At 44.1% G+C, this 22,786-nt stretch overlaps 1 protein-coding gene across 1 annotated transcript in view; it reads right to left on the bottom strand.

The window, feature by feature from the left end:
• Window positions 1–22,786, bottom strand: part of LOC138981010 (galanin receptor 2a-like) — a 270,024-nt gene that overhangs the window by 12,880 nt on the left and 234,358 nt on the right. Inside the window, exon 3 of the mRNA XM_070353797.1 lies at window positions 294–454. Within this exon, the coding sequence (XP_070209898.1) occupies window positions 294–454 (161 nt within the window). The remainder of the gene's footprint in view (window positions 1–293; window positions 455–22,786) is intronic.

Here is a 22,786-nt window from a genome sequence, read left to right as displayed (position 1 = left end):
CAACGCCGACAATGACGACGAATACAATAATCATGACAACAACGACAACGACGATTATGACGACGATTATGACGACGACTATGATGATCCTTCATTTGTAAGCTCTTCCAAATTGCGACACCCAACGGACTGTACTGATATAAACCAGAACCGAAAGACAGCCACTGACCTGTACATGTTGTAGAAAGACAGCCACTGACCTGTACATGTTGTAGAAAGACAGCCACTGACCTGTACATGTTGTAGAAAGACAGCCACTGACCTGTACATGTTGTAGAAAGACAGCCACTGACCTGTACATAATGTAGATGGCGTAGATGCGGAAGGGCAGGAGGCAGACGAAGAAGAGGACGACGACGCCGACGAGCATGTAGACGAGCTGCTGACGAGACCTCAGAACCTGCACTCTTGCCTTGTCCGTCATCTGACGACTGTCCATCGTGTCGACTGCCACCTGGACAATCACCAACAGCAAGGCAACACAGTTAAACCTCAGACAAAAGTAAAGCAACACAAAAAATCACCCACACAAAACAAGAAATAAACAAAAGACAACAACAGCAACAACAACAAGAACACCTAGTCATGTTATTGAGTGGAACAACTTAAAGAAGTTCATAACAGAATGTTCTCGAAATATTCCACATGCAGGATCTTAAACGTGTGCACACTTCGTCGGATTACTCCATGTCACTCGTCAAGTGAAAGTTGTCAGCTGATCGACTGTTCCTGGCCCATGACACCCGTGTCACGAACTGAAAGCTCTGCCTGAATAGTAATACTTCTCATTGCGGTCAATGCGCATGCGCTAACATGGGGAGATTAATCAGGTCGTGAACAACCTAACCCTAACCCTTACCCTAACCCTAACCCTTACCCTAATCCTAACACTAATCCTAACCCTAACCCTAATCCATGGTTCGTTCGGTCAAAGGGTCGCATTTTTTAAGTCCAAGATTGGCGCATGCGCATTGACCGCAATCAATCAACCAATCAATATGAGGCTTATATCGCGCGTATTCCGTGGGTACAGTTCTAAGCGCAGGGATTTATTTTTATTTTTTATTTTTTTATGCAATTTATATTGCGCACATATTCAAGGCGCAGGGATTTATTTATGCCGTGTGAGATGGATTTTGTTTGTACACAATACATGACGAATTCACATCGGCCAGCAGATCGCAGCCATTTCGGCGCATATCCTACTTTTCACGGCCTATTATTCCAAGTCACACGGGTATTTTGGTGGACATTTTTATCTATGCCTATACAATTTTGCCAGGAAAGAACCTTTTGTCAATCGTGGGATCTTTAACGTGCACACCCCAATGTAGTGTACACGAAGGGACCTCGGTTTTTCGTCTCATCCGAAAGACTAGCACTTGAACCCACCACCTAGGTTAGGAAAGGGGGGAGAAAATAGCGGCCTGACTGTTAGGAAACGCTACCGTTGCTGAGCTTTGGTTCAGTTTTGTGTGTTGCATGTAGTTGACTTATTTGTACTTTGTGGGAAAGTACCGATATTATATTTTGTAAACACAATATTTATGCTTGGACGAGAATGCAGGTGAACTTTCTAGTCCTGTCAAAACAAGTTGTTTACCATGCTGTTTTAGTCGTGAGTTCGTGGCGTTCGTTCGGATTAAGTGCGTCGGCGCTTTTTGATGTACGTCAGAGAGAATGTCGCTAGTTTAGTCCATGCACGGCTCGTATAATGTAGTTGTATCGTGTTCGGTCTGGAATATTCTCGAGATTGAGTATTTACTATATATGCCAGCGCGATTTGAATGTTAAAAAAGCTTCTATTTGAGTTCTGCTACGTTGTGCAGTTGTATGTATTGAATGCTGAATAAATCCTCGAACTCAATTTGACGAGTTGTTTTCTGTTGCTGCGAAGACGGGCGACGTAGAATAAAAGAACACAACTATACGACGTTTGAGAACTTGTGGCAATCTCAAGTGTCGTGTAACAATTGGGGGCCAAGCCAAGGATCTACGTTTAACGCCAAGGGTTTTCCAGTAACAAGGACCAGTGTCAAGACAGTCACAGGAGGTAGCCATCAATCGGGTGTATCCTGAGGGATCAGTATTGAGACTACGGAACCGTGGATTCGGTGTGACTGGTGAAGAGTTTGGTAATCGCCGCAGCTCGGTACGGTGAGCGACGCCGGAGTGTATCGGGATTACAGAGGTTAGCTGCCGTTTGGACGAGACGGACTTCGTCGCGGAGCTAGTGCATTAATACTACGAAATACGACTGGGGTACGTCGTGTACGTATCGTGAGCAGAGTGCGCCGTCACGTTAGACGAGGAGGGTGGCAGCCTGCGTCTACGAAGGTGAACAGCGACGAGAGAAGCATCGGAGGTGCAGTAGAGACTGTGTTCTTTTAGAAGACTACATTCGTCTACGTTCGGGGCTGTGAAAGAATACAGACGAACGCACCGGAAAAGACCAGAATGGCTGAGTTCTGGGCAAAAGGAGTTGAACTGGGACTGAAAGGCAAGCAGCTGACGGAGTTCGTCGAGTCCCAGACACAACTGCTAGCGCAGCGTGAAGAAAGACAAGCGCAGCGTGAGCGTGAAGAAAGACAAGCGCAGCGTGAGCGTGAAGAAAGACAAGCGCAGCGTGAAGATAAAGAAAGACAAGCGCAGCGTGAGCGTGAAGAAAGAGAAGCACAGCGTGAAGAAAGACAAGCGCAGCGTGAAGAAAGGCAAATGGAGCTGAAACGCATAGAGCTCCAGATAGAAATGGAGACCAAGCGCTTAGAGCTTCAGACAGAAATGGTGCGTGTTCAAAGTGAGCACGAGGCACCACGCCAAAGAGATAACCAGCAGCAAATGCTACACAGGGCACCGAAACTTCCAGCATTCGCTGACGGGAAGGACCAGATCGACTGCTACCTTGCAAGATTCGAGAGGTTCGCTGAGAGTGCTAGATGGCAGCGCGACGACTGGGCGATTCAACTCAGCGCACATTTGACTGGGGCAGCACTTGAGGTCTACACTAGACTCTCAAATGATGACGCCAGAGACTATGATGTACTGAAGGAAGCTCTGTTGCGTTGCTACAACTTCACTGAAAGGGGCTACCGTCAACGCTTCCGCGAATGCCAGCCATTGTCTGGAGAGACACCGAGCCAGTTTGTGGAGCGCCTGTCGTTATACCTGCAGAAGTGGGTGGAGTTATCAGGTGAAGAGCAGTCATACGAGAGTCTGCGGGACTTGATCGTGAAGGAGCAGTTCCTTAATGCCTGCCCGAAGGACCTGGCGACCCGCTTGGAAGAGCAAAAACTGCGGGGTTTGAAGGACATTACTGATGCTGCTGAGCGTTATCTCATTGCTCATGGAAGGACCCTGGGGACGTCAAAGTCATCAAAACCTTTCCAGAAGAGCGGGAACCAGGGAAACCAACCTGCCAAGGGACAAACTGAGTCCGCACCATCATCCAATGAAGGGCAGAACATAACGTGTTTCCATTGCAATGCCAAGGGCCACCGAGTCGCCAACTGTCCCCAAAAGAAAAATAACGGACATGTCAATGACAAAGCGCAAGAACATCGACGGAGATATTACGACAACAAGAGGCAAACGAGTGGCTCGAACCAACAAGTATGTGCGAGCAGCGTCATACTTCCAAGGGCTGCCGAGCAAGTGGCTACACCATCGGACGTGGAAGAATGTATTTCTGATGGCCAGCTTCTACTCGCCAATGGCAAGTCAATCTCTGTCGTCGCCAGCGCAGCTGTGTCAGTGTCGAACATGCCCGTGTCGAAGGGATTTGTTGAGAAGCAGGAAGTGACTGTTCTCAGAGATTCGGGCTGCAATCGGGTCATCGTCAAAGAGGATCTGGTGCCAACAGAGAAGTTCACTGGTGACTTCAAGTGGACGCTCATGGCTGACAGCAAATGCGTGAAGGCACCAGTGGTAAAAATCCAGATCGATACTCCATACTTCACCGGAGAAGTTGAGGCCGTCTGCCTGAAGAAGCCCTTGTACGATCTATTAATTGGCAACATTGGGGGTGCGAGACGTCCTGATGACCCTGATGTCGAATGGAGAATGGGTGCAGCTCAGCCTGCTGTTGAGGAGGAAGACCCACTGCCATTCGCGAATGAAGATATCAGCGAACTGTTACAAGATGACAGAGCTACTGTGCATCGCCGCGACCAGCCGCAGGTTGTAAGCGCTGTGACGACCAGAGCCCAGGCGAAGAAGGACAAAACAACTACGACACTCAGGGTCACCAACAGTTCTGCAACTGCTGTCGTGGACAGGGATCGGCTGATTCAGCTACAGGAAGCTGATTTGACCTTGAAAAAGTACAGGAGTCGTCCTGTCAAGGAGATGACTAAGGGCGAAGGCACTGTGCAATTTGAAGTGAAGGCCAAGATTCTGTACAGAGTGTTCCAGCACGCGAGAGTCAACGGTGGGAAGCCATTACGTCAAGTTCTGGTGCCTCAACCACTTAGGCGCCAGGTGATGGAGGTGGCCCACGACTCTATTATGGGAGGTCACCTGGGTGTCAAGAAGACATCGGACAGAATCCAGGCTGCGTTTTACTGGCCAGGACTGCATGCAGATGTGACTCGATTCTGCCGATCGTGCGATATTTGCCAGAAAACCATACCTCGAGGAAGGGTCCCGAAAGTGCCGTTGCAGAAGATGCCTTTGATCGACCGACCTTTCAAGAGGGTGGCCATTGACCTCATCGGCGAGATAAAACCGCCAAGTGAAGCGGGTCATCGTTGGGTACTGACCCTGGTAGACTATGCAACCAGGTACCCAGAAGCCGTGCCTCTGAAGAAAATTGACACCGAGACTGTTGCCGAGGCACTTGTGGACATTTTCAGCAGAATTGGGGTTCCTGAAGAGATCCTCACAGACCTGGGGACACAGTTTGTCTCTGAATGCATGGAAGAGGTCAACAGGCTGCTGAGCATTCGTCACTTGACTACGACACCCTATCACCCGATGTGCAATGGGCTGGTCGAAAAATTCAATGCGACGCTGAAGTCCACGCTGAAGAAACTATGCAGTGAGCAGCCAAGGCAGTGGCATCGCTACATCAATGCCTTGCTGTTTGCATACAGGGAGGTGCCACAAGAGTCCACTGGATTCTCCCCGTTCGAGCTGATGTACGGGCGGACCGTGAGAGGCCCGATGCAGATACTAAAGGAATTGTGGACGAAAGATGTGGACACACCTGAAGTGAAGAACAGTTACCAGTACGTGTTCGAGTTGCGAGAGAAACTGGAGGAGACTCTCGAGATTGCGAGAGAAAACTTGAGAAAGTCTCAGGATAGTGGAAAGCACTACTACGACCGCAAAGCCGTAAACAGGAAGTTTACACCAGGTAACAAAGTGCTGATACTGCTTCCCACTGATCACAACAAACTACTGATGCAGTGGAAAGGTCCATACGAGGTTGAGGCCGTGGTAGGGATCAACGACTACAAGGTGAATGTCGGCAAGAAGTCCAAGATCTACCACGCTAACCTCCTGAAACTGTATGTGGAGAGACCTCCGGAAGCAGTACAGGTCGCAGCAAGTGTGGAAGAACCAGCCGAACTAGACGAGTTCGACGGTGAGGAACTACTGGAGTTGGGAGACCTCCACAAGAAAGAGGGAGTGGATGACGTCAAGTTAGGACCTGACCTGACAGAAGACCAGCAGAAGGAGCTGCATGATTTTATGGGCGACTTCACCCATAGGTTCTCTGATGTTCCAGGCTCTACGTCCTTGGTCGAACATGAAGTCCACCTCACATCTGACGTTCCTGTTCGCTCAAAACCATACCCTATCCCGTTTCAGGCTCGGGAATCCTTGAAGAAGGACATCGACAACATGTTGAAGATGGGGGTCATCCGTGAATCATCATCCCCTTACTCATCTCCCGTTGTTGTTGTCAAGAAGAAAGACGGCACAAACAGGGTATGCATTGACTTCAGGAAAGTCAATAAGATCACCGTGTTTGACCCTGAACCAATGCCGACGGCAACTGATCTATTCCGACAGTTAACCGGCAGTAAGATCTTCTCAAAAATCGATCTCAGCAAGGGATATTGGCAAATTCCTGTGCGCGAAGAGGACATACCAAAGACCGCCTTTGCAACTCCAGACGGAACGTATGAGTGCCTGCGGATGCCTTTTGGCATGGTGAACAGTGGTGCTACCCTTACGAGGGGAATGCGAAAAATGCTCAAAGGAATGAAGAATGTTGTGTACTACTGGGATGATCTGCTAGTCCACACGGAGACCTTCGCAGAGCATCTGGAGACTTTGAGGGAACTGTTTTCCCGCCTGACAAAAGCCAATCTGACCGTGAGACCCAGCAAGTGCATTTTGGGGACCGACAACGTTGACTTCATAGGTCATTCACTGAAGGAAGGTTAAAAGGGGCTTTTGTTGGAAAACGTCACCAAGATCCTCAATGCGCCACGTCCTGAAACCAAGAAGCAGGTGCGATCCTTCCTTGGATTGGCTGGGTACTACAGAGAGTTCATTCCAAACTTCGCCGCCATAACGGCGCCTTTGTCGGACATGACCCGAAAAGGATGCCCCAACCGAATACTCTGGGGACCAGCTCAGGAGAAGGCATACCAGACCGTGCGCGACCTGATGTCACGAGACCCGGTGCTACGCCTTCCTGATACTGCCAAAGAGTTCATCTTGCGTACAGACGCATCGGACGAAGGGATCGGCGCCATGCTGATGCAAGAGCATGGAGGTAAACCGTTTCCGGTCAGCTATGCCAGCAAGAAGCTGTCAGGAGCCGAGAAGAACTACTCGACCATGGAGAAAGAGTGTTTAGCCATTGTGTGGGGAATCAAGAAATTTGAACTCTACCTCCAAGGGGTGAAATTCGTGCTTCAGACTGATCACAAACCCCTCACCTACCTGAACTCTGCGAAGTTTGTGAATAATCGTATCATGAGGTGGGTGATGTACTTGCAGAACTTTGATATGCGAGTGGAATCGATCAAAGGTTCAGACAATGTTGGAGCAGATTTTCTCAGCCGAGTATGTGAGTAAAACTGTGTTAATTCTCCAACAGACTAATGTACATACCTGGATTTCAATCTGTTATGTATACATAATATGTGTACAGGTAGCGTTTCAATGATTGAAAGAAATTAGGTAAATTTCTTCTGGTGTTGGGGGTAATGTTAGGAAACGCTACCGTTGCTGAGCTTTGGTTCAGTTTTGTGTGTTGCATGTAGTTGACTTATTTGTACTTTGTGGGAAAGTACCGATATTATATTTTGTAAACACAATATTTATGCTTGGACGAGAATGCAGGTGAACTTTCTAGTCCTGTCAAAACAAGTTGTTTACCATGCTGTTTTAGTCGTGAGTTCGTGGCGTTCGTTCGGATTAAGTGCGTCGGCGCTTTTTGATGTACGTCAGAGAGAATGTCGCTAGTTTAGTCCATGCACGGCTCGTATAATGTAGTTGTATCGTGTTCGGTCTGGAATATTCTCGAGATTGAGTATTTACTATATATGCCAGCGCGATTTGAATGTTAAAAAAGCTTCTATTTGAGTTCTGCTACGTTGTGCAGTTGTATGTATTGAATGCTGAATAAATCCTCGAACTCAATTTGACGAGTTGTTTTCTGTTGCTGCGAAGACGGGCGACGTAGAATAAAAGAACACAACTATACGACGTTTGAGAACTTGTGGCAATCTCAAGTGTCGTGTAACACTGACCCAGGGTCGAACACGCAACCTCTGGCTTCCGAGCGCAAGTGCGTTACCACTCGGCCACCCAGTCCCTAAATGAGAAGGATTGTTCAGCAGAGGTTTCAGTTCGTGACACCTGCCCCAGATCTGAGATGGATTATAAGATGGCATGTACAAAAAGGACGCTACCTCAAATCAAACACTCAAAATAATGAAAAGATGAGGTATTAATGAAACCTAGTTTTGAGCGCGAGGTGGCATGGGAGGATGTCAAAGGGAAGATGTATGGACCATTCTGAGATTATTGAGTCATACATGTCCTTCCACGCCGCACTAAGAGCATTAAAGGAACTCGGCTTTCTAAGAATTTCGCTCAAGCAGACAAACAAGATAAGCCTCATAACCGGCTTCGGTTCAGGGCTGGTAAACCTTGTGTGAATGGTGCATTTCTGTACGAAAACAAATAAACAAACATTGAAACCTATACGCCCCCGAATATATGGGACAGAGCCAAGTGGATGAAAATGCGCTTTGCTCGAGCTCATTGAAAATCGTGATTTCTTCATCTTCTTCTTCTTCTTCTTCTTCTTCTTCTTCTTCTTCTTCTTCGTTCATGGGCTGAAACTCCCACGTTCACTCATGTTTTTGCACAAGTGGGTGTTTACGTGTATGACCGTTTTATACCCTACCATTCAGGCAGCCATACACCGCTTTCGGGGGATAATCGTGATTTAAATTGGGTATAACACCTCATTGATCAAACGCAGACGACAATGAAAACAGCGCTACCGTTCTTGGGTTCAGAAACGCCTGTAAAGTTTGCCTGTTGTGCGGTTGAAAAAAAGGCTCACGACAATACTGTTTAAAATCCAGCAACTCGCAAAGAAGACGAGTTCTTGCGGTGATTCACCATTACCCGCTATTACGAGCTAGTCGTGTGACATTATAGCATATTATGCAAACTGCCCGAGTAAACATTTAGTCTCGACATGAGTGAAATTATAAAGCTTTGAGTATTCAATGCGTATTCTATTGGATTTTATTACATACTCGGTGCATAACAAAATAAGAAAACACAAACAAGTAGAAAAAAAGGTAAAAAAGAAAAGATTGCTATTTTTCAGCAGGCATGCGTCATCAGAGAAGAAAAGACGAAAATAACGCACTGAAAAAATATTAAATATCATCTCTTGCCTTCCTTTTTAACTGATACAAAACAGACTCTTTTAACAGTCATGATATTCTAGACAAAACACCTTGTTTTGTACGAAACCTGGGACCCATATAAGATGGAACAAACTTCCGGGAAACTCGTGCAAAAGCTGAGCTAAGCTGTTTTTCTACGCAGTGTCGGAATGTCGGATTTAAGAATGAGAAATCTCTCTCACACTCAATCACCCTTCTTAAAAAAATCGAACACCGAAGAGGAAGAACCACAAAGAACAAAAGCTGGCAGCTGCGCGTGGGGTGTGACTGAGTCGAACAACAACCACTCTGTCAAAAACACTCCAAGGCGGAACACACACACACGCACACACACACACACACGCACGCACGTACGCACGCACGTACGCACGCATGCACGCTCGCGGAGAAAAACAGAGAGAGCGAGAGAGAGGAGGAACAAAAAGTCGCGTGATGCGATAAAAAAAAACACCATTTAGTCAGTCGGTATCAAGCTAAAAGATCAACACCACAAACTAGTCATCGCCAAGACTATAGTTAGATAGTCTCGGCTAACAATACCCGAAGACCGAGACGGGTCACGCTCGTCTCCGCGAAGCATGCGACCGTTTTTTTACTGAACCTATTTTCTGTAATTCTGAGCACATTTTTAGAGTAAATATAACATTACCCGCTATTACGAGTTAGTCGTGTGACAGAGAGTTTTCTTGCACATGAGACTGTAGATGTCTCACGACGGCGTAGCCGAAGTGAGACAACAGCAGTCGAGTTTTCTTGCACACGAGACTGTAGATGTCTCACGACGGCGTAGCAGCAGTCGAGTGTGCAAGAAAACTCTCTGTCACACGACTAACTCGTAATAGCGATTATGTCTCACAGCATAGGCATAGAAAGACAGAAATGAGTTTTGGGGGACGAAATAACAGGCACAAAACAAGACTGAAAAACACAATTGCCCTTTTACACATACCCTACACACGCATGGGCGCAGAATATAGATTCAATGCGTTTCGTGTCTTTTCTGGTTGAATGCATTCAACAAAGTATCAACCAACGTTTCTGAATCTTTCAATGAAAAAAGATAAACTTATTTTGAACCAAACAGCACATACCAACGAAAGCTAAACACACAAACACACACGCGCACTAACACAGATTGAATGCAAAGCGCGAACGAACACGGAGGATTTTTGTAGGTCAGGTCGTGGGAAAGTCCACCCGAAATGTTCCACAGGGGAACTGGTTGTGTTTGTATTGTTTATTTTCTCACAGTGATGTTGATGGTTTTTACAGTGCCGTTTTGAAAGAATATTTTCCTAATTTGGGGCACATGTAACACATTCAAAACCTAACTTGTTTTGAACATGTACATAAAGCTAGGTTAGTAGTTTTCGTTCCGACCATAGTGTGACTGATCATATTTTTACCCTAAATGCTATAATAGACTTTTTCCTGTCTAAAAAGAAGAGATTGTACTGTGTTTTTGTTGACTATGAAAAGGCTTTTGACCTTGTTAACCGCTCTTTTTTGTGGCAGAAATTGTTAAATTGTGGTGTGCGTGGTAAGATGTTGACGATTGTTCAAGATATGTACTCTAAAGCTAAGTCCTGTGTACAGTGGAACACTAAGTTGTCTGACTTTTTTTCTTGTTCTGTCGGTGTGAGACAAGGTGAGAACTTGTCTCCCCTGCTTTTTTCCGTATATTTAAACGATCTGAAGAATTATTTTGATCGGGAGTCAGCTCTAAATACCTTAGGACGTGAATCAGAAAATGTAAACTGTGACAACAGTGATATTAACGTTCTGTATGGGTTGTTCATTTTGTTGTATGCTGACGATACGGTTATTTTTGCTGAATCGCCAGAATCCTTGCAGATCGCTCTAGATATTATGGACAGATATTGTAAAGATTGGTTTTTGAAATTGAATGTAACTAAAACAAAAGTAATGATTTTCTCAAGAGGGAAAGTAAGAAAAGTTCCGACATTTACATTCAATGGTCGGAAACTTGATATTGTGTATGATTTTCAATACCTGGGTATTAAATTTAGCTACAATGGTAAATTTACTGTTGCACAGAAGAATTTGTATGACCGTGCCTCCAAGGCCATGTTTGCTTTATTACGTAAAACTAGAAAACTGTTTTTGCCTCTTGATGTCCAAATTGACCTCTTTGAAAAAACTGTGGTCCCTATTTTACTTTACGGTTCTGAAGTATGGTGCCCTTACATGTCTGATCTAGCTAACAAATTACAGATACGATTTTTTAAGATGATTTTGAAAGTTGGCAAATCAACACCAACAAACATGGTTTTGGGTGAATTAGGTCAGTTCCCTGTAAGTATTCAAGCGAAATGTCGTATGTTGAATTTTTGGTACAAACTTGCATTTTCTAATGGTTCTGACAAACTTTCTTGTGTGACATATCGTTTTTTGTTTAAAATGTATGAATCTGGTGTATACAAGTCAAAATTTTTGCTTTCTGTCCATGGTGTTCTAAATGAGTTAGGCTTTAGTGATTTTTGGCACAATCAAACTATCGATAATGTAACGGATGGTGGTTATTTTAATACTTTCAAAGCACTGATGAAAAATAGGCTACAAGACCAATTTGTCCAAACCTGGCATTCAGAAATAAATAACAATGAGTTTTATTATAATTATAGAATGTATAAAGAGAATTTTGAGTTTGAAAAGTACTTGTCCATCCTGCCGGTTAATTTAGCAAACGCTGTTTTAAAATTTAGAACACTGAATCATAAATTGCCTATACAAAAAGGTAGGACTCTTGGTATTCCCAGACAAGACAGAATCTGTCACAAATGTTCATCAGGTGACCTTGGGGACGAGTTCCATTATATTTTTGTATGTCCTTTTTTTTACCAATTATAGAAAACAGTTGTTACGGTGCTATTATTATGCCCGCCCCAATTCAGTTAAATTCAGAGAGCTTTTTTCCACTACAAAAAAGAGTTTATTGCTAAAACTCGCAAAGTTCATGACACTTGTCATGGACTGTTTGAGAAGCGAGTAAAATTTAATTCTCTTTTAGCTTTATACTCCGTTATCTGTTTTGTGTTGTTTGTAATAGTATTTTTGTCCTTATGTAACTCACCCATCACCCCCCCCCCCCCCCTCCCCCTTCCCCCCATTACCCATAGTAAAGAAATGTATGTAATCACTTTGCACTTGTAGTGTTTTATTATTATTATTATTATTATTATTATTATTATTATTATTATTATTATTATTATTATTATTATTATTATTATTATTATTATTATTTATTATTATTATTGTTGAATTGTTTCTGTTGTGGAGATCGCTAGATACCACTGGAATCGAATGGAAGGATAAAGAACATTATGGAACTTACTTTGATTTAGTGCGCAGTCACTCATGACGTAAGTTCCATAATGTTCTTATGTTCTGATGTTGCTTTTTTCTACAGACTGCCCCTACAAAAAAGCCAAATGCCGATACTGTGACGTCACAGGACATTTGGAAGCTGTCTGTAGAAAAAAGCAACATCAGAATCGGGAACGACATTCCCAAGCTTCCGTGAAGAGAGTCACGAAAGCAGAGCTTGTCAACGCGATCCTCGGTGAAGTTCCCCAAGATACTCCTAGGTTGGATGTACCCATAACAATCCAGGACCGACAGTTCACCATGGAACTGGACACCGCAACTACGGGAAATTTTGTTTCTCTTCCGGTCTGGAGACAACTAGGAAAACCGAAGCTGGATGACGTCACACATCGTTACGAGTCTGCCAGCAAGCACGACCTGCCCGTGCTGGGAACTTTCATGGGCCAAACCAAGGATCCAGTGACTGGTAAGCAAAGCTCAATTCCGTACATCGTCACCAAGATCCCTCATCTGAATCTGCTAGGACGCAACGCAATCCAGACTCTGGGAATTTCTGTGGACAATGCTCTAGGACTGAGGAGCATAGAGAGTCACGCTAAGAGTGAGGGTGCAAAACCTACGCATCCAGCGACCTCCAACGCGCCTTATGCTGCCCTGCAACGAGATTGTCACAGACTGTCTGATAAATTCCCAAATCTCTTCAAACAAGAATTGGGATGTCTCAAGGACTTCGAACTGGACGTGAAGTTCAAGTCTGATGCGAAGCCGGTTTTTCACAAGGCACGTCCGGTACCTTTCGCTCTTCGTGATGACCTCGCCAAAGGCTACGAAGAAGGCATCACCAAAGGAGTCTGGAAGCCAGTCCAGTTCAATGAATACGGAACGCCAGTGGTACCAATTCGTAAGGCACAAACCTCGGGCACCCTGAAGCCCAAGCTACGGATCTGTGGTGACTACTCAGTGGGCATCAATGATCAGCTTGAAGATCACCGTCATCCAATGCCACTCCCAGAGGAACTGATGCAGAAGCTAGGAGGTGGATTCGGATACACCAAGATCGATCTTGCTGATGCCTACAACCAGATCAAGCTGGCACCAGAGAGTCAACGCAGGCTAGCCCTCAGCACTCACCGTGGGGTACTCCTGCAGCAACGACTTCCTTTCGGGATAAAGTCAGCACCTGGTTACTTTCAAGAGATCATGGAAAACCTGACCTGTGATCTACCTGGTGTTGCCGTCTTCCAAGATGATATACTCGTCAGCGGGAAGGACGCCAACGACCACCTGAGCAATCTGGAACGTTTGCTCACTCGTCTGAACGACAAAGGACTCAGATGTCGTCATGAAAAGTGCGAGTTCGCACAAGCCAGTGTGGAATACCTTGGACATACCTTATCGGCCGAAGGGATCTCCAAAGGATCGAAGGTCGAGGCAGTTTTGAAAATGCCAGCCCCTACGGACGTCTCAAGCTTGAAGTCTTTCTTGGGCTCAGTTCATTTTTACGGGAAGTTCATCCCTAACCTGGCCAGCATGGCAGAGCCGCTCTACCGCCTGACGAAGAAGGCGAACCCCTGGAAGTGGGGAGATGAGGAACAGGCAGCATTTGAACAGTTGAAAAATGTGCTTTCCTCGGATCAAGTTCTGGTACACTTCGATCCAAACAAGACTTTGGGACTAGCTTGTGACGCGTCCAACGTTGGAATTGGAGCAGTCCTATTTCATCGCTATCCAGATGGAAGCGAGCGCCCAATCGCCAACGTGTCCAAGACTCTCACGGCTGCAGAAAGGAACTACAGCCAAATCCACAAGGAAGCCCTGGCCATCATCTTTGGCTTGCGGAAGTTCTACCAGTATCTCTACGGACGTCAGTTCACACTGGTGACAGATCATAAGCCTCTGACATCACTGTTCGGACCAAAGAAAGGGACTCCACTGCTCGCAGCTAACAGACTAGCTCGGTGGGCCCTGTGGCTGAACCAGTTTAACTACACCATCGAGTACCGGAAAACAGCGGATCATGGCAATGCAGATGCCCTTAGTCGCTTGCCATACGGAGATGACATCGACTTCGACAGGGAGGAAAGTGGTGAAGACATGGACATGGTGTGTGCCATCAAGGTTCTCAGTCTTCAAGTCCAGCCTGTGGATGCCAATATCCTCCGTCAAGAGTCAGGAAAAGATCCAGTGATATCTACTGTGATGCGCTACGTCCGTGAAGGCTGGCCACCAAAGAACGCTGAGATCAATGAAGATGTCAACAAGTTCCGGAAGTTGTCGGACTCTCTCAGTATCTGCCACGGATGCCTCGTCCATGGATCGAGAGTGGTGATTCCACAGAGCCTGCAGTCCAAGATCCTTGATCTGCTGCATCTCGGACACTTCGGCATGGAACGCATGAAACAGTTGGCAAGAACTGCTGTTTACTGGCCCGGTATCGATGCTGCTATTGAGATGGCTACTCGACGATGTGACTCGTGTGGTGAACATCAGAACAAGCCATCCAAGCCTCCAGTTCACCCATGGATGCTACCAGAAAAGCCGTGGAGCCGCTTACACCTGGACCATGCAATCAACTTCATGGGTAGAGACTGGCTGGTGATCACGGATGCTTACTCCAAGTATCCATGCATTCATCCTACGTCATCCACGTCCTCTAGAGCCACTCTAGACCTGCTGGAAGAAGATTTTGCTCATTTTGGATTGCCTCACACACTTGTCACTGACAACGCGCCGACCTTCACTTCTGAAGAATTTCAGAGCTGGTGCAAGGAACGGGGGATCACGCACCTGACAGGGGCACCATATCATCCTGCTACCAATGGAGCCGCCGAACGTTTGGTGCAGACATTCAAACAAGCACTGAGAAAATCTTCTTTGCCACCGAAGCGTGCTCTTCAAGAGTTCTTGATGCAGTACCGGAGAACTCCGACATCCTGTGGTTTCTCTCCGAGTGAACTCTTGAATTCCAGGCAGTTACGGACAAGGATCGACACTCTGCTGCCCTCGCCAGCCCACATCGCTCAGGGCAAGCAATCCAAGGAGGCATCCAAGTCTCAGATGACTCCAGACTTGAAAGCTGTCGTCAAGGTAACCAGACAGTACAAGGCCGGAGATCCTGTGTATGCTCTGTACCATGGACCTCGCCGAGACAAACAACCCCGATGGGTACCAGCAGTCATCAAGAAGTCTCTGGGTACTCGCTACTTCAACGTCATGGTCATTCCTCATGGTCCAGTATGGAGACGACACTGGGAACAGCTACAGCCACGCTACACCACTGAGGAAGACAATGAACCTGGTGAGGAAGTGGACACTGTTTCTGAACTTGTAACAGATCACCCCATGGAGATCTTGGAAACTGTGCCACAAACTCGGAGACAGACCAAACCCAAAGGTACTCCATCCGTTCCAGAGTATGGACCAGACAATCTAAGACGGTCAAAGAGAACACGCAAACCCACAGAGAGACTTTGCTGTTGATGCTTGAGGAGTAGCATCAGTTTAGGTGGGGAGGTGTTGTGGAGATCGCTAGATACCACTGGAATCGAATGGAAGGATAAAGAACATTATGGAACTTACTTTGATTTAGTGCGCAGTCACTCATGACGTAAGCGTAGACGCTCATCGAACAGATGGAACTGTGTAGATCTAACCAGATTAGTGTCGATGTTTCCCGAATATTCTCGTATGTCCATTAACTATATAAGTAGGGCTGCGCACACGTATTGTTGTTCTTTACCAGTCTTGCACTTGTTCTTTCTTACACTGTGCTGAGAGATATTGTCACCGTTGTTCCAGCTGTTAATAAATCTACAGAACCTACACAAATCGTTGTGTCTCCTTTGCGACTGAGAGTGACGAAAGGAAAAACACGACAGTTTCTTGTATTGTTTTTGCTCTCCCTCACCCCTCAACTCCCTTTTCTGTACATAGTCTGATTTCTTTTTGTTTTAGTTCCTTTTATTTGGTGTTGAATGAAATGTGTTTTTATTGTGTTTTTTAATTTTCCATGTACCCTCACGGGGTTTTTATCGGAATAAAACTTGACTTGACTTGACTTGTTAAGGGGAAGGAACTGTTGTTTTTTGGGTAATGTGAACATTGATTGTTATCTTCCTTTAATTAGTCTTTTTAATTTGGTTAATTCATTTTATATTTTTGGATTTGGATAATATTGTTGTTTTAAAAGTGTTTTTGATTAGGTATTAATTATAAACGTTAATAAGTCGTAAAGATATTTTATTTCATTTTAAGATATCTATTGTTAGAAAATCTTCCAGTTCGGATTTTAGAGTTTTAGCTTCACTTCCGCTCTCTACTTGAGAAGTCGCCAGGATGGTGTGAAACCTCTGGACAACATTTTGGTTCTAAATCAGGTGAATACTGATTTTTACATTGTCATCTGCTTGGTGTATGATTAGTTATTAGTTTAGCAAGATGAATATTATAAATTGGAGTGGTTATTTTTGTAAATCTGTTCCGAAACTGAAATATTTGTAATTTGACAATGTGGTGGGGTTTTTGACAGAAGCACCGGTCACAGAAATGGTGCAGAATATTTGTATTTTTGGTTGTAGTTAGTGTCTGAAGTGCATAGACGGAAAGATAAGTGTGTTACAGATGTTTTGAAGTCAAATAGGGTTTAGGTTTTGTAAAGAAATCTAGTGTTGGATTATAATTTTAATTTTGAAGTAAAAGAAAGTTGTGCGCATGCGCGGGAATAACCGAAAGCGCATTGCATAATTGGAAAGTTGGCTGCCGCTGTTTTATAGAAAATAGAGTTTGTGACTAGTGTTTTAGTTGAGATGTTTGAGGTGAGATTTCATTCCAAGTGATTTAGACATTGTGAATTGAAGAAGTTTGGTCATAATGGTCAGTTTATCACTGCAGATAAATGTGATTATGTATGGACACTTCTTGTAGCTAGTTTTGAGTTTGTAACAATGGTGGAGTGGAACACATGTGATGTGTGGTATTGTTACAAAGAAGAACAAAGATGGTTAGTCACTGTCTTGTAGGATAACATATAGTCTTTCTGTTTCTGTCAATGAAGATGGAATTGATCACAGTAGGCATAATGTTACTCCTGTGTTAGGAAGAAGATTTGCTATTGATAGTTGGTAAATAGTAAATGATGTCTAAATATCAGCTGTTTCTAGTTGATAATGTGGAATGATAGAAAGATAGTGGTGTGTTTGAACACAGTAACTATGTGGTAATTATTAGTCATAATTACTAGCCTCTGGTAACATCTGGTATATATTATTTGTGTTTTGTTGTGTGGTAATAAGGAAACGTTGTGTTTAATTTCAGAGCCAACCAGTCTGGCTTTCACATTACATGTCTGACTGAGTGGTTTGTGTTCTGAGATTTTGGTGAAGCACCTTACGAACACTGGGTTTTTAGGGTTTGGTTTTTTACTGGTTTTTAACACTGTTCTAGTCATTGTGTTTTATTTTTGGAAGTTGTATTTTGTTGAAAAAGAAAAGACTCAAGAGAATAAAAGAAGTTTGAAACATATTTCTGTATTTGTGTTATTCATTTAACACATAATATCCCCTACCCCCTTTCATAACATAATTGGTTTTTCTAAATATAACTTGAAAAGTCAAGAGTGTTACACACACTTTTGACTTTTGGTTCGTTTATCTCGTCGAAGTAACATTCGAGTGTTTCTAAATCAAAACCTTCCAACACCGCTGGTGCAGATTAGACCTGCCTGACTGCGTGCGTGTTAGAGCTGAAGACGAAGCCTCAATCGCCAAAGCGTCACCTATCTGTAGGTCCTGAGCATCGGATGTACGTTGATACGTGGTGAGATCCCCACGGATCTGTCTATGCAACTTTTCCTAGTCACAGGTGTAAGGTTCGATATTTTCTTTGAAATTTCGTCCTCTGTGTACGTAGCAAAGCGTTTCGCCATTTTCGGTTTTCGTTGCAGACGACGATAGTGAAAGTAGTACCTATTGTTTTGTTTTGACCTTTCGTATTCAGGGCTCTTAACCATTGCCGGATGCCGCTTTTGACTACACACGCCCGACGATGCGGGTTTGTCTGAACCCATACATTTGAAAGAGGGTTTTTACCGTTTATTCCTCTAACGACGGGGTGGGTTCAGGGAAACCCACAGCGCTACTTCAGTGGGTGCATCGAGTTTCTCCCTTCACCGACTTCTTGCAGCGATGGCAGAATCCGGGTGTGAGCGCGAGTTGGAGAGAGAGAGAGAGAGAGAGAGAGAGAGAGAGAGAGAGAGAGAGAGAGAGAGAGAGAGAGAGAGAGAGAGATACGGACAGACGGACGTACGGACAGACAGAGATATACGGACAGACGGACGTACGGACAGACAGAGAGATACGGACAGACGTACGGACAGACAGAGATACGGACAGACGGACGGACGGACAGACAGAGATACGGACAGACAGACGTACGGACAGACAGAGAGATACGGACAGACAGACGTACGGACAGACAGAGAGATACGGACAGACAGACGTACAGACAGACAGATACGGACAGACAGACGTACGGACAGACAGAGATACGGACAGACGGACGTACGGACAGACAGAGAGATACGGACAGACGGACGTACGGACAGACAGAGAGATACGGACGTACAGACAGACAGACAGAGAGATACGGACAGACGGACGTACGGACAGACAGAGAGATACGGACAGACAGACGTACAGACAGACAGATACGGACAGACAGATGTACAGACAGACAGAGATACGGAAAGACAGACGTACAGACAGACAGACAGATACAGACAGACAGACAGACAGAGAGATACGGACAGACAGACGTACAGACAGACAGAGAGATACGGACAGACAGACGTACGGACAGACAGAGAGATACGGACAGACAGACGTACAGACAGACAGAGAGATACGGACAGACAGACGTACAGACAGACAGAGATATACGGACAGACGGACGTACAGACAGACAGAGATATACGGACAGACGGACGTACAGACAGACAGAGAGATACGGACAGACAGACGTACAGACAGACAGAGATATACGGACAGACAGACGTACAGAGAGTCTCTTGGAGACAAACAGGCAGACAGACACTGTTCCGCCGCTTTGGTAATTATGGGTGTAGCAGAACCCGCGCCGTCGGCAGAGGGATAGTTACAATCACTACTACTCTTTAAAAGTATGGGTTTGCGTGAACCCGCGCAATCGGTAGTGTTTATGTTAATTAACATAATCAATTAATTTTAATTTGTTGTCATGTACACACTAAACATTTGCAGACAGAGAGCAAATTAGGTGTGTGAGAGATACTTAACATTTCAACATACCGCTTGAAACATTTCAAACGATACCTTTAATGGTTCCAGAGTTACAATGATTTTAGTGTGTCAAGCTTGGTAAAGGGAGCTTGTCGTGTAAGTGGAAAGTTGACGAAGCTTTTGAAAACAGAAATTGAATGAAGAAGAAAATGTGGCTTTCAGTTATATACAGGAGAACGGGGTTGGTGTTATTCTTTTTCCGTCAAACACTTAGTACACAGATAAAACGTGATTGACTGACCAAGGCCTGTTGGCACACTATTCAGAATGCACAACAAAATGTAACAACACTTTGATACCCATTTTTCTACGTTCGTGATCACTTGAAATGAATACTGAAAACATAAGTGTTTAAGGTAGTGACTGAATGTATGTGAAGGTAACATTTTTCAGAAATAAATGCATAATCAAAATAATTGATTTCGGCATCAAAGCGTGTAACATACAATCTTGCACACGTTTGCTTTAGTAGTGGCAAAGAAGGAATGCGTGTGACATATCTATATATTTTTGAATTCAGGAGAAGATGAGGTATACAATGCAGTCATTGTTTTATCTGTTGCTGAAAATCCGGAACTTTCATGTGAAGTTTCATGAAGATTGGTCCAGTAGTTTTCTCTGAACCACTGTATACACACACACACACACACACACACACACACACACACACACACACACACACACACACACACACACACACACACACACACACACACACACACACACACACCATGACCCTCGTTTCGATTCCCCGTTTACGTTAAAACATTGATTTAGTCATAACTTGACTAAATGTAAAAAGGAAATTCATACAAGTCGCGAAAGGCGAAAATACAACATTTAGTCAAGTAGCTGTCGAACTCACAGAATGAAACTGAACGCAACGAAACGCAGCAAGACCGTATACTCGTAGCATCGTCACTCCACCGCCCGTGGCAAAGGCAGTGCCAGTGAAATTGACAAGAAGAGCTGGGTATTCGTTGCGCTGAGAAGGATAGCACGCTTTTCTGTACCTCTCTTCGTTTTAACTTTCTGAGCGTGTTTTTAATCCAAACATATCATATCTATATGTTTTTGGAATCAGGAACCGACAAGGAATAAGATGAAAGTGTTTTTAAATTGATTTCGAAAAAAAAATTTTATAATAATTTTTATATTTTTAATTTTCAGAGCTTGTTTTTAATCCAAATATAACATATTTATATGTTTTTGGAATCAGAAAATGATGGCGAATAAGATGAACGTAAATTTGGATCGTTTTAGAAAAAATTATTTTTTTTTACAATTTTCAGATTTTTAATGACCAAAGTCATTAACTAATTTTTAAGCCATCAAGCTGAAATGCAATACCGAAGTCCGGGCTTCGTCGAAGACTACTTGACCAAAATGTCAACCAATTTGGTTGAAAAATGAGAGCGTGACAGTGCCGCCTCAACTTTCACGAAAAGCCGGATATGACGTCATCAAAGACATTAATCCAAAAAATGAAAAAAACGTTCGGGGATATCATACCCAGGAACTCTCATGTCAAATTTCATAAAGATCGGTCCAGTAGTTTGGTCTGAATCGCTCTACACGCACGCACACACGCACACACGCACACACGCACACACGCACACACGCACACACATACACCACGACCCTCGTTTCGATTCCCCCTCGATGTTAAAACATTTAGTCAAAACTTGACTAAATGTAATAATAGAAAAAGGAGAAGCAAGAAAACTTCTTTTTACATTTAGTCAAAACTTGACTAAATGTTTTAGCATAGAGGGGGAATCGAGACGAGGGTCGTGGTGTATGTGTGTCTGTGTGTGTGTGTGTGTCTGTGCGTGTGTGTGTGTGTGTGTGTAGAGCGATTCAGAGTAAACTACTGGACTGATCTTTATGAAATTTGACATCAGAGTTCCTGGGTTGGAAATCCCCAGACAATTTTTTCATTTTTTCGATAAATGTCTTTTATGACGTCATATCCGGCTTTTTGTAAAAGTTGAGGCGGCACTGTCACACCTTCATTTTTCAATCAAATTGATTGAAATTTTGGCCAAGCAATCTTCGACGAAGGCCGGACTTCGGTATTGCATTTCAGCATGGAGGCTTAAAAATTAGTTAATGACTTTGGTCATTAAAAATCTGAAAATTGTAATTAAAATTATTGTTTTAAAAAACGATCCAAAATTACTTTTATTTTATTCTTCATCATGTTCTGATTCCAAAAACATATTCATATGTTATATTCGGATTAAAAACAAGCTCTGAAAATTAAAAATATAAAAATTATGATTAAAATTGAATTTCCGAAATCGTTTTAAAAACAATTTCATCTTATTCCTTGTCGGTTCCTGATTCCAAAAACATATAGATATGATATGTTTGGATTAAAAACACGCTCAGAAAGTTAAAACGAAGAGAGGTACAGTAAAGCGTGCTATGCAGCACAGCGCAACCGCTACCGCGCTAAACAGGCTCGTCACTTTCACTGCCTTTTGCACTAGCGGCGGACTACGGTCATTGTGAAAAAATGCAGTGCGTTCAGTTTCATTCTGGGGGTTCCACAGCTTGACTAAATGTAGTAATTTTGCCTTTCGCGACTTGTTATTTATATCGAACTGGATCAGTCTTAACAACTCTAAAGCGGACCGCACTGCAGGTATAGGAGACGGCGGGGGAAATGTGGGTGGGCGGTGGGGGGGGGGGGGGGGTGGTAGGGGAATGGACGAGGGGACGGTAAAATAACAAGACAAGATAAAAACAAAAACATTGCTCACTTTGTAAATTTGTGAAAAAAAATCGAATACTCAATGGGTTACACGATCCTTTCCGTGTGCACACGAAGGGGGATAAGGCACTACCAGGGCCCGTAAGCATGAGGAGGAAGTCAGAAACACTGGAAGTAGAGGCCTCTTTTGGAAGTGGGAACTCCCGAAGCTAACTTTCCAACTGTTCACTATGCATGAACGCCGGATTGGTGACTTCGAGATTATTCGGTCAAGGTCGCAAAAATTGGGGGAATCCCAACTAGTACGCATGCGTTTGTTAACAGTAAGCTTGGCGACCAGAAGAAACAAATCTCATCGCTAGTTCAAAAAGGCGAACGTTGAGCGTTATGTTAAACCTCTTTTCTCATGATTGTGTATCGGTATTGTTTTGGACAAAGTTTGGGTTACTGGTAAATTTGAAAAGGCAGAACTCAATTTTTTGGGAATCAAGATATAAGGTGTAGTGAAAAGAAGATAA

The sequence above is a fragment of the Littorina saxatilis genome, linkage group LG12 (genome assembly GCF_037325665.1).
Source record: "Littorina saxatilis isolate snail1 linkage group LG12, US_GU_Lsax_2.0, whole genome shotgun sequence".
Classification (NCBI taxonomy): Eukaryota; Metazoa; Mollusca; class Gastropoda; order Littorinimorpha; family Littorinidae; genus Littorina; species Littorina saxatilis.
This window is presented reverse-complemented; position numbering and strand designations above follow the sequence as displayed.